Raw genomic sequence first — 10,531 nt, forward strand, 5'->3', positions numbered from 1 at the left:
ACTACGTTTTTTCTGCTACATTAATATATATTCATTTAATTAAAATACTTTACAAGTTATTAGATAGTGTATAGTTTAATTCTATAAGTCAGGTCCAATATAATCCGAAAGAAAGTCCTATATAATTTTTAAATTATACTTTCTCTTAGTTCCATCCTATCCTATTGTTGCTCTTTTGAGTTTTCAGTATCAATTAATGGAGATTTTTAAATGTTAAAATTATTTCTAACAATTATATACAAATTCAAAATATGTTTGATTTTTTTTAATCTCTACTTTGAATGATATGTAAAACTCTAAGTTAAACTAATATGCCATGATTAACAATGCGTCACAGTCTAACATTTAAATGTATAGAACTTTTTGGGAATTGAAAGACTAAAAAATATTATAAACAAACAGATTTACAATTCCATGTCCAATGGGTCCCAAAAAAACAAAAAAAGAAAGAAAGAAAAACCCACCACCACCACCCTCCTCCTATAAATACCAACAAATCCCCATCCCCCATCTCAAAATCCTCAAATCTCCATTCCCTCTCCAATGGCTGCCGGAACCACCGCCACCGCCGCCGCATTCTATGTCCTTCTAATCCTCATTTCACTTTACATCACCACTTCCGCCTCCCCCACCGGTTCGGTTTGCAGCTCAACTCCAGACCCTTCCTATTGCAAATCGGCCCTCCCGAACCAAACCGGAAATGTGTACTCGTACGGACGGTCGTCATTCAGAAAGTCACTGTCGTCCTCACAGAAGTTCCTCCGGCTAGTGGAGAAGCACCTCCGGTCCCGATCGTCGCTGACGGTGCCGGCGGTGAGGGCGTTGGAGGACTGCCTGCTGCTGGCGGGACTGAACATCGATTACTTGAAGACGTCGTTCCAGACGGTGAACACGACGAGCAGAGTATTGACGGAGATGAAGGCGGACGATGTGCAGAGTCTGCTGAGTGCGATATTGACGAATCAACAGACTTGTTTGGACGGAATTAAGGCGACGGCGGGTTCTTGGTCGCTTAAAAATGGCCTTTCTCAACCACTTGCTTCTGACACCAAGCTGTACTCTCTGTCTTTGGCCTTCTTCACAAAAGGTTTGTCATTATTTTTTATGAAACGAATATGAGAACAAATTTTTTGAAATAAAAAGAAAAACCAGTTTTTTGTAATATTTTTATTAATTATTTGAAAGGTTGAAAATGAAAACAAGTTGTTCAAGAAAAGATTTAAGTTTTTCGATAATAATTACGAAATCTTTTTTTTTTTATTTTTTTTTTAGAAATTGTTTTTTCTCTAATCAATTTTTCAAAGATAATGAAACATAAAATCTTAAATATAGTTAAAATGGTAGGTTAAACAAAAGACAATGCAATTAAGTTAGGTAATTATTTTGAGTTTAATCAAATGTAGGGGTAGATTTAATTTTCTTTCTTTTTGCTATATTCGGTTTTAATTAAATGTAATAGTAAATCAAATTATTCTATATAGAAAAAGAATGTTAGAGAGTAGTTTATAAGAGATTTGGATTGAATTTCTATGATGTGACGTTTCTTTTGAGCCTCTTTTAGAAAGTGATTCGGCAGTCTATTAGAATGCCCATATGACAATGGAAATCATATATGAACAAACAAATATGCATATTAATTAGGCCCTCTTCCTCATTCATTTGTTTTTTTTGTTTTTGAAAATTAATTCTTCTAAAAAATTTATTTGATAACTGATTCATTTTTTTTTATTATGAAAATAAATATCGTAATAAATATTTTCGTTAACTAAACTTGAAAATATGACTTTTTTTTTCTTTCAAACTTATAAATTAATTTACATGAAACTGTTCATTTCTCTCTCCGATAGGTTGGGTTCCGAAGAAGAAGAAAAGGCCGACATGGAAAGCCGCGGGAAGACAAGGCGGGTTTAGAAACGGACGAATGTCACTCAAAATGTCCAGCAGAACCCAAGCCATTTACGAGAAGGCTACCCGCCGGAATCTGCTGCAGACTGACGACGGCGGAGACGACGATCAGATTAAGGTCAGGGACATCGTCGTTGTCAGTCAAGACGGCAGCGGAAATTTCACAACCATCAACGAGGCCATTGCGGCAGCGACCAACAACTCTGCTCCTACGGACGGGTATTTCTTGATCTTCGTGTCCGCGGGAGTTTATGAAGAGTATGTGTTAGTTGCGAAGAACAAGAGATACTTGATGATGATCGGAGATGGCATTAATCAGACCATCGTCACCGGAAATCGGAGCGTCGTTGACGGCTGGACCACTTTCAATTCCGCCACTTTTGGTAACTTCCTCCACCTTTTAAATATTGCTGAAAGAAGAGATGGATAAATATTTATTATTACTTAAAAAAGTGGTCAAATTAATCCTCTGATGTCGTTTTCATCACCAGCGGTGGTCGGACCTGGGTTCGTAGCAGTAAACATGACATTCCGAAACACCGCAGGAGCCATAAAGCACCAAGCCGTCGCCGTCCGTAACGGCGCCGACTTATCAACATTCTACCTCTGTAGCTTCGAAGCATACCAAGACACCTTATACACTCATTCCCTCCGCCAATTCTACCGCGACTGTGACATCTACGGCACTGTCGACTTCATCTTCGGCAATGCTGCCGTCGTCTTCCAGAACTGCAACATTTACCCACGCCTTCCCATGTCCAACCAGTTCAACGCCATCACCGCCCAAGGCCGGACCGACCCAAATCAGAACACCGGCACCTCGATCTACAATTGCCGAATCACGGCGGCAGACGATCTGGCGAACAACAGCGACGCCGGCGTGAAGACTTTCCTGGGACGGCCGTGGAAGGAGTACTCGAGGACAGTTTATATGCAAAGCTTTATGGATGATTTGATTAATCCGGCGGGATGGAGAGCTTGGGATGGGGATTTTGCTTTAAACACTTCGTATTATGCGGAATTTGGGAATTTTGGGCCGGGATCTAACACGTCAGAGAGGGTTACCTGGGCGGGGTTTCATTTGATTAATGATACTGATGCTGGGAATTTCACGGCCGGGAATTTTGTGTTGGCGGATGATTGGTTGCCGCAGACGGGCGTTCCATACGATAGCGGCCTGACGGAGTAGAAAGAGGGCAAAGTTGTAACTTCGCATTTACCTTTTTAATTATAATTCCGAAGGCAAAGTGTATAGGTATGGGTTCAATATGATTGATTCTTTTGTACGGTTAGATTTATTTTCAAAATATCTAGAAATACATATAATATATAATCCATTTTAGTTTAAGATTTTTCTCACTTTTTGTCTGGACCTTATTCTCCTCACTCACTCACTCCTCCATTTCCTACATATTTATTAATTTACCAAACTAAGGCTAAATTAATAGCAAATAAATTCCTCTCATCTAATGGTTACGTCCATCCATTATCTCTTATGCTTAGTGTCCAAATAGCTATATGTCACTCTTACTCACATCTAATTTACATAGTCATGTGTCACTCTCGCTCTCATCCAACTCCTATGTCACGTGTCTTTAAGTTTGTCAACTTTTAGTGTTGAGGTATTCTATCCATTGTTTGTCAAATTATCTATCAATACTTACATCTATCAATACTTACCTTCCGTGGATTTTGGAATTTTAAATTTTCATACTTATTACATTCATTATTTGTCATAAAATAAATAGTCCAACCATCTAATCAACATTCTCTAAATTTTCATAGTCTTCATTATTTTCTAAATCTTGAACTCACTGACTATCTTCGAAATGTTTTCATAAAACTTAATAAACATATCAATCATTCTTAATTAAAACAGCTTCTACGTTCTAAATAAAATTGGGAGACAAATGAATGACAATCTAAAAAAGTTCAGGTACTTCCTCGTTATCTTATCTTTTCAGTTGATTAAATTGAGCAATAATTAAGCATGGATCATGATCGATAAATTTGACTGCATCTGTAAATTGGATTCAATTAAGCACAAATGACTTCTCAATAATTTGATTGACATCGACATTGACGATTGACATCGACAAGGCACTTTGTTAAGCAGTAAGGAAAATGATTCGATGGAGTAAACTGACATTTGTATAGTACAATCCAAAATGTTTTATCTTGAACAGTTGAAGGATAGATTTTTTATACTATATATGGTGGGCTGCACATTTGGCATCCTTGTGATTTCTCTAATTAATAACATGTAATATTGTTCGGTAAGCAAATGTGAAGCTGCGGTAATGGAAGTGTATTTCTTTCAACTTCATGGTTTCCCTGAGAAAAAAAAAAGAATCCCAAAAGGAACTTCAAACTCCAACTGCATCAAGTTTAAAGACTTCGTTGATACCGGGAACTGGAGAAGGAAACTTGACCAGTTTCTCTGAAGATTGGTCTTTGTCCATGGAGATCTGCACTTCTGTGATTTACAATGGGTACAACTTGTTTGACCGATAAGTCATTTGGATTAGCATTGCAGATCCCAAGTTTCACAATGAACACGGCTGTCGTTCCTTTATCGGGGCCTTCACTCTCGATCCAAATGTGACCTCCCATGAGATTTATAAACCTGGACCAACAACCCATGTGAGAAGTTTCAAGGAAAACTAGAAGACAAGGGATTGAAGAGATGTAAGTCAACTCAGACCAATTATTTCATTTTTGGAACATGATCCAAGAAGATGAAATAGCTTTTATCAACAAAATGGTATTTTCAAGTTTCTGTAAGTTGGATTGTAGAAAAATTATTGAATAAGGCGGTTAACAGTTGGATATAAATTTGAAATACTTCTCTCGCATATATCTAACAGTGAAGAATTGTCAGCCTCTTCGAATAATTTCTCGTTATAAAGAAACAATACCGTTTACAAAGGGCCAAGCCAAGTCCCACGCCACTATTTGTTTTGTTTGATCGTGTTTGTAACTGAGTGAATCTGGTAAACAGATGAGGAATGTCTTGGGGTGGAATACCACATCCTGAATCTTTAACCTGCAAAAGAAGAAGTTAGAAGGCATAGCAATGAAAATAAATGAACACAGAACCAAATGATTTAGAACATTGACAAAACATGTTTCATTCACTGCTTCCTATTTTTATTTTCTATGTTATAATTGATCTTAAAACAAACAATCTATTTCAACCATATGGGACGAAACCAACCTGTACTCGCAGGTAAAACTGGCCATCAGATTGCATTGGATAGAATTCAGTAGGGCGCCAATCTCTCAGAGAATCCAGTTTTGCAACGGATGCTATGATAGAAACGTGACCTTCTTTAGTAAACTTCACCCCATTACCAACGATATTCAAGATGATTTGCATAAGCCGCTTCTCATCACCAACAGCACAGATCGGTAGATCTGATGCCAAAATCAAAGCCATCGACAACTTCTTAACCGAAGCAATGGGCTTAACAAGATCTAATGCCTGCCATTAAAAGCTTGAGGATGTTAGGATGATGTCTGATGGTTGAGTGACATCTGAGAAAAAGTAGCTTAGTTTTCATAATTCACCTCTTTGAAAATAGCATGAAGATTGAAAGATCCCATGTCCAAAACCAAGCTGCCATCTTCAAGTCTTGAGAGATCCAAGACATCATTAATCAGAGTGGCTAGAAGATTACTACTTTTGAGTATTGTCTCTATCATCACTCTTTGTTCTGGAGTCAGTTCAGTCTCCAAAAGCAGGGATGAAAGAGCAATTATTGCGTGCATCGGCGTCCTCATTTCATGGTTCATGACAGCCAGGAAATCATTACGAGCATGAATCGCTGTCTCTGCTTCTCTTCGGGCTAAATCCAAAGCCACATTTTGGTCCACGAGCTGATCACGCGCCCGCATAGACTCCTCAAGAATTGCAGCATGTGAAAGTGCAACAGCTACCTGTATAGATTTCAAAATTTTCGTGACTTAACAACAAAATCCTGATGGGTGATTAATACCAGAAATAATGAAGACGGGTAAGAAAAGGTATAGATGCGAGTACATGCATCAAAATTTCCCAACAGGGTAGAAGTCTCCCGATTGCAATTACAAAAACTTGTGGTAAAAACTAAGTTTCTGGTTGATAACCATTTGATTTTTGAACATCAAACATATAAACACTACTTGCACCCACAAATTTCTATGTTTTGTGATCTACTTTCAATGAATATTTTTAAAAAATCAGTTGTATGTACTTGACAACCAAGAGGTTTTGGGTTCAAATCTCCACCCTCTTTGTAAATTAAAAAAATTGAAAAGAAAAAAAAAATACTTATCAAAAAATTGTTTTGGTTCATAGAATTTTACTAGGAGTTCAAATGCTTCTTTAACAAACTTGAAAACTATAATTGAAAAGCTGAGAAGAAATTTAAAAGACAATAAAAAAACAATCAAACAAGAGCTACAAGATTTTATCCTTGTGGACACAATAACAAATACCACTCTAAACAACATGACTAACAAAGTAAGAACTTTTACAAAGTGGGGCATGTTCGATTGGCAAAATCAAAATGTAAGAACCTGCCCCGATCACTTCTTGTTTGGATTGAAGAATAACCAACAAAAGTGACAGTCTTTATACCCCATTTCAGAATGTCCGAAAACAGTTTAGAAATTCTCCATGACATCCCATATAACTAAGGGAAACTACAAATCTTCTCTGAGTTATAGATATAGATAAGACCTTCCTTCTTTAATTTCAATAAAAAAGAAAAACAACTAGACAACCTAATAACTCAAAGGAACTCTTCTAAATCTCCCACAATTTGCCAACCTTTTTTGGTTCAAATCACTGAGCCCTAACTTGACAACAAACCCAACAGTGTCTTTCTCTGTCCATATAGACCAGAGGCATCACTTAAAAAACGTCCTACGCACCACACGAGTATTAGGCGCTAACATCCTATCTTAAAATGTAACTAAGTTATACTGTAAATTAGAACTGCAGATAATCAATTACTAATGTACCTTAACTAACATTAGTTGTGCAAAATATGCGGCAATGTACAGGTGTAGCAGAACAGTAAATTACACAAAACCTGGTCTGCGACAACATCGACAAGTTCCAACTCATGATCTCGCCATTTCCTAGCGCTATCTGTAGGAAGAATTAGAACCATAATTGCATAGCTTCTGGAAGAGCCATCAGGCCAATTGTTCATTTGGAAATTTGAAAGGTTTAAGAGTGGAACTCGCACTGCAACAACTTCTGGTGGCAAGTATCTTCCTCCAACAGAAGTTCTGACCCTAGCCAATTGACAAGTATAGGGAACGCATATTGCTCGATTACTATTGAAAACTTCATTGACAACAGGTAGATTAATTGGAATATTAGTTCCCACTGGTATCTGGTAGTTCAAGGCATGCGAAAGCTGTAGACTTAGTCCATTCCGTGATGGCATCCACAGCGCACATTCCTCAAGTCCCAAGGTCTTCCCGAGCTCAACAAGTGTTGTTTTTAATATCGTATCCCGGTTGAGTGTGCTTCTTATTTCATGAGTTAGCATTCTAACATGCCTTCCAGTTTCTTCCTGAGTGAGAATAAGGCCCATCTCCCTGTCAAGTTGTTCAGCTTTGTTTTTAAGAATCATCTCTCGAGTTTTGACACTCAAGAGATCAGGAATAATGTGAACAAGCATTAACGCAGTTGCACACGATACAATAGCACAAGCAACTTTTGCAACAGTCATAACCACCGCCACAGCCTTCGAGTGCATCGAGAAGGTCCAAAGGTTTATGAAGTGTGTTGCTCCACAGAGAACAATAAAAGCACCAAATTGCATAAGCACCCATCTATAAGGAAAGAATGCAGACTTCTGCACAAAATATATAAGCTCCAACGGGATGGAGAAATAAGCAAGAGCGATTAGCACATCTGATATATACTGATATTTCACTAGAAGTTCATCAGGGGGCCATTGGGCATCAATGCAATCACAGGACTCCATCATAAGATAATCTTCTCCAGGATATATCTGAAAATAAAGAAAAGAATAGAAGACATGTCTAAGCAGTAAGAAACATCAAATCAGATGATATCAACTACCACCTCAACAGGCAAAAGGAATATAGCAAACAAAAATTAATGGCAACGTTCCCTTGAAAAAAACTCCAATGCAATTAATCCTCGAATGCAAATTTAGTAAAATACAGAACTAATAGAGTATAGGAAACAAAATTCGCATCTAAAAGCAGTTAAGCAGCAACTGATTTTTCATCTCCAACTTACGAACAACTCTAGTATTCCATAAATATGAGCAGCACCAATCTTTAGTGTTCTGAAAGCCATAGATCCTCACTCTCAAGTCTCAACAAATCAGATGCTCCCATAAAAGATCATTTGAAAATGCAACCAAAACTCAGTGAACTAATTCCGATCACCCCCAAAATTTAACAAGAAAAACAAACAAAGAAAACAGTGCACAGGACTCCTAAACTAAAATCCAACTAGATCTCAGGAAGTAGATTTTGTACACTTATTACACTACAGATCCATCAGAAGCAATGGGATCAAAAGCCTTTAAACCCTCAGGTAATGAACAGAGAAATTCTCACAGTAAAATGAATCAAGGGCTTCCTCTGCCACTAGCCTCACTATTATGAACTGAAGTAGCACCAGTTGTAACACCGAAATCAAATGGCAATCACTAATCTCACATATACAAGAACCAAACAACAACTTCTTTAATGACCCATTTGCAAAAAAGAAGGAAAAACAATGAAAGCAAGCATAAAACCAAAGAAAAAGGGAAATGGGTTGGGAAAGTCTCGTGGAATCCATTAAAAAGAAGATATATGAAAAGGGGAAGAAAAAAGGGAGAGAAAGATGAAGAAGAAGAAGAGGAAGAGGAAATGAAATGGGCATACCAAGTTAAAGAAGGAAGAAGGTGAGAAGGGCTAAGCTTGCATGTGAAGAAGCAGAAGAAGAGAGATTTTAATGGAGAGAAATGGTTAAAAGCGTAGAGGGAAGTGAAAGGCAAAAGAAAGAAAGGAAGAAAGGCGAGTGGACATCACGGACGAAAAGGAGATACGGACAGCCGCACGTGCGGCACCTCACCGGGAACGTATGAAATTGGTTTTCCCTTTTCTTCTATTCGTTACGCATTTGGGCGCCCCTCACACGTGTGAAAATAACCTATCAAATAGTTTAATGATTTGTGTATTAATACTTTCAAATTTTTCGTTTTTTACCGTTTGATTTAAAGAAATTTGTACCAAAAACAATACTAGTTGATGTATACAAATTCTGTAAATTATTTTAATGCTATAATTTGCTATGTTAATACCATTTCTGATCTTGTCCTTGGTTTAGTCTAGAACAACCGTGAACAATTCATATGTTGATATTAATTCAACCTTTTACATTTTCAAGAAGTAAGATGACTATTAGATATTAAATTGAAACTTTAAGAATTTATTAGTTATAAAATTGAGAATTTACCGATTTATTGTTATAAAACACATGGCATATAAACACATTTGTTAAATTATCTTTTGATACCTATGTTTTTTCTTTTTGTATTGTACTTTTAAAATTTTTAGTTTTTTTCTCAATATTTATAAGTAGTGAAAGGTGATTAATTTGGAAAAATACATACGGAACAACAACTTTTAAACATAGTGTATAGTGTGTGGTGTTGAGATTGTGATAAAAGAAATGATTACTTTCTAAAAGTTTATTGATCATATAAGTGAATATGAGAGTTTTGATTCCAACGTTACATTGAATTCTTTAAATGTGAATTGCAACTTTATTAATGGTAATTATATAAACACTTCACTATCATATATTCAAACACAAAGGAATAAAATAACATTTACTTATGAAAGTGACCAAATAAGATTTCGTTTTATTGGTTTAATGATTTGATGTTTTTCTCTTGAGAAAAAGGAAGAATTTTATCCATCCATTCATTAATTCATTCTTCTTCTTTCTCCTCCAAACACAAAACTTGGCTTTCATACATTGAACTTCAAAAGTTGAACAAACATGGTGGACCAACTCATTTCCCTATCAAATCCACAAAATCTTTGATTCATCATTTCTTTTTTAGTAATTACTTCTCAACATATATATGTATGAACTCTTTACATTATATATATCTCAAAAGAAATACTAATAATAATAATAGAAGTCTTTAGATATTGTTTGATAAAAGAAAATAAATCATTTCTAATTGAAAACTTTCCTAAGTATATGAAAGAAAAAAAATACTAATAAAATATTTGAGATGAAATTACCATTTTTAGTCCCTAAGAGTTAATTCTCGTCCATTGCATTTATATGTTATTAAAAATATCTAATAAATTTCTAAATTTGTATCAAACGAGTATATACATTTTGAATATAGTCTAGATTTTTCTTACAACTTCACAAAACGTACTAAACAAAATTGAAAAGTTTGGGACTCCATTAGACATAAACTTTAGATTTATATCTAATAGGTCGATTAATTTTTTAAAATTTTGAATCTAAGATCTAATAAACATTATATTAAAAATTTTATGAACTTTCTAATACTTCAAAAAAATTTATGAAATAAAAAACACGTACAAACTACAATTTAACCAAAAAAAAAATTTGAAA

The 10,531-nt window shown here is 35.8% G+C and overlaps 2 protein-coding genes across 3 annotated transcripts; one reads left to right on the top strand and one right to left on the bottom strand.

Moving 5' to 3' along the window:
• Positions 1 to 497: 497 nt before the first annotated feature.
• LOC101205321 (probable pectinesterase/pectinesterase inhibitor 7) lies at positions 498 to 3,264 on the top strand. Its single transcript, XM_004135965.3, has 3 exons — positions 498 to 1,087; positions 1,848 to 2,288; positions 2,397 to 3,264. The coding sequence occupies exons 1-3, from the start codon at positions 544 to 546 to the stop codon at positions 3,092 to 3,094; spliced, it is 1,683 nt and encodes a 560-aa protein (XP_004136013.1). The 5' UTR covers positions 498 to 543; the 3' UTR covers positions 3,095 to 3,264.
• Positions 3,265 to 3,920: 656 nt separating this feature from the next.
• CS-ERS (ethylene response sensor 1) lies at positions 3,921 to 8,836 on the bottom strand. Of its 2 annotated transcripts, none has more exons than XM_031888316.1 (6): positions 8,500 to 8,736; positions 6,984 to 7,919; positions 5,476 to 5,844; positions 5,123 to 5,389; positions 4,824 to 4,951; positions 3,921 to 4,531 (listed from the first exon to the last, which is right to left on the bottom strand). In XM_031888316.1, the coding sequence occupies exons 2-6, from the start codon at positions 7,893 to 7,895 to the stop codon at positions 4,294 to 4,296; spliced, it is 1,914 nt and encodes a 637-aa protein (XP_031744176.1). In that variant the 5' UTR covers positions 7,896 to 7,919; positions 8,500 to 8,736; the 3' UTR covers positions 3,921 to 4,293.
• Positions 8,837 to 10,531: the final 1,695 nt, after the last annotated feature.

Source organism: Cucumis sativus, chromosome 7 (assembly GCF_000004075.3).
Source record: "Cucumis sativus cultivar 9930 chromosome 7, Cucumber_9930_V3, whole genome shotgun sequence".
NCBI lineage: Eukaryota > Viridiplantae > Streptophyta > Magnoliopsida > Cucurbitales > Cucurbitaceae > Cucumis > Cucumis sativus.

What these genes read in the sequence shown, in the direction of transcription:
- CS-ERS (XM_031888316.1), bottom strand. Translation starts at nt 7,895, where the DNA reads ATGATGGAGTCCTGTGATTGCATTGATGCCCAATGGCCCCCTGATGAA. An exon ending in TCGATGTTGTCGCAGACCAG is followed by an intron (nt 5,845 to 6,983) that starts GTTTTGTGTAAT and finishes AAATCTATACAG; the next exon opens with GTAGCTGTTGCACTTTCACA. An exon ending in TTCATGCTATTTTCAAAGAG is followed by an intron (nt 5,390 to 5,475) that starts GTGAATTATGAA and finishes TTTTAATGGCAG; the next exon opens with GCATTAGATCTTGTTAAGCC.
- LOC101205321 (XM_004135965.3), top strand. Translation starts at nt 544, where the DNA reads ATGGCTGCCGGAACCACCGCCACCGCCGCCGCATTCTATGTCCTTCTA. An exon ending in TTTGGCCTTCTTCACAAAAG is followed by an intron (nt 1,088 to 1,847) that starts GTTTGTCATTAT and finishes TCTCTCCGATAG; the next exon opens with GTTGGGTTCCGAAGAAGAAG. An exon ending in TTTCAATTCCGCCACTTTTG is followed by an intron (nt 2,289 to 2,396) that starts GTAACTTCCTCC and finishes TTTCATCACCAG; the next exon opens with CGGTGGTCGGACCTGGGTTC.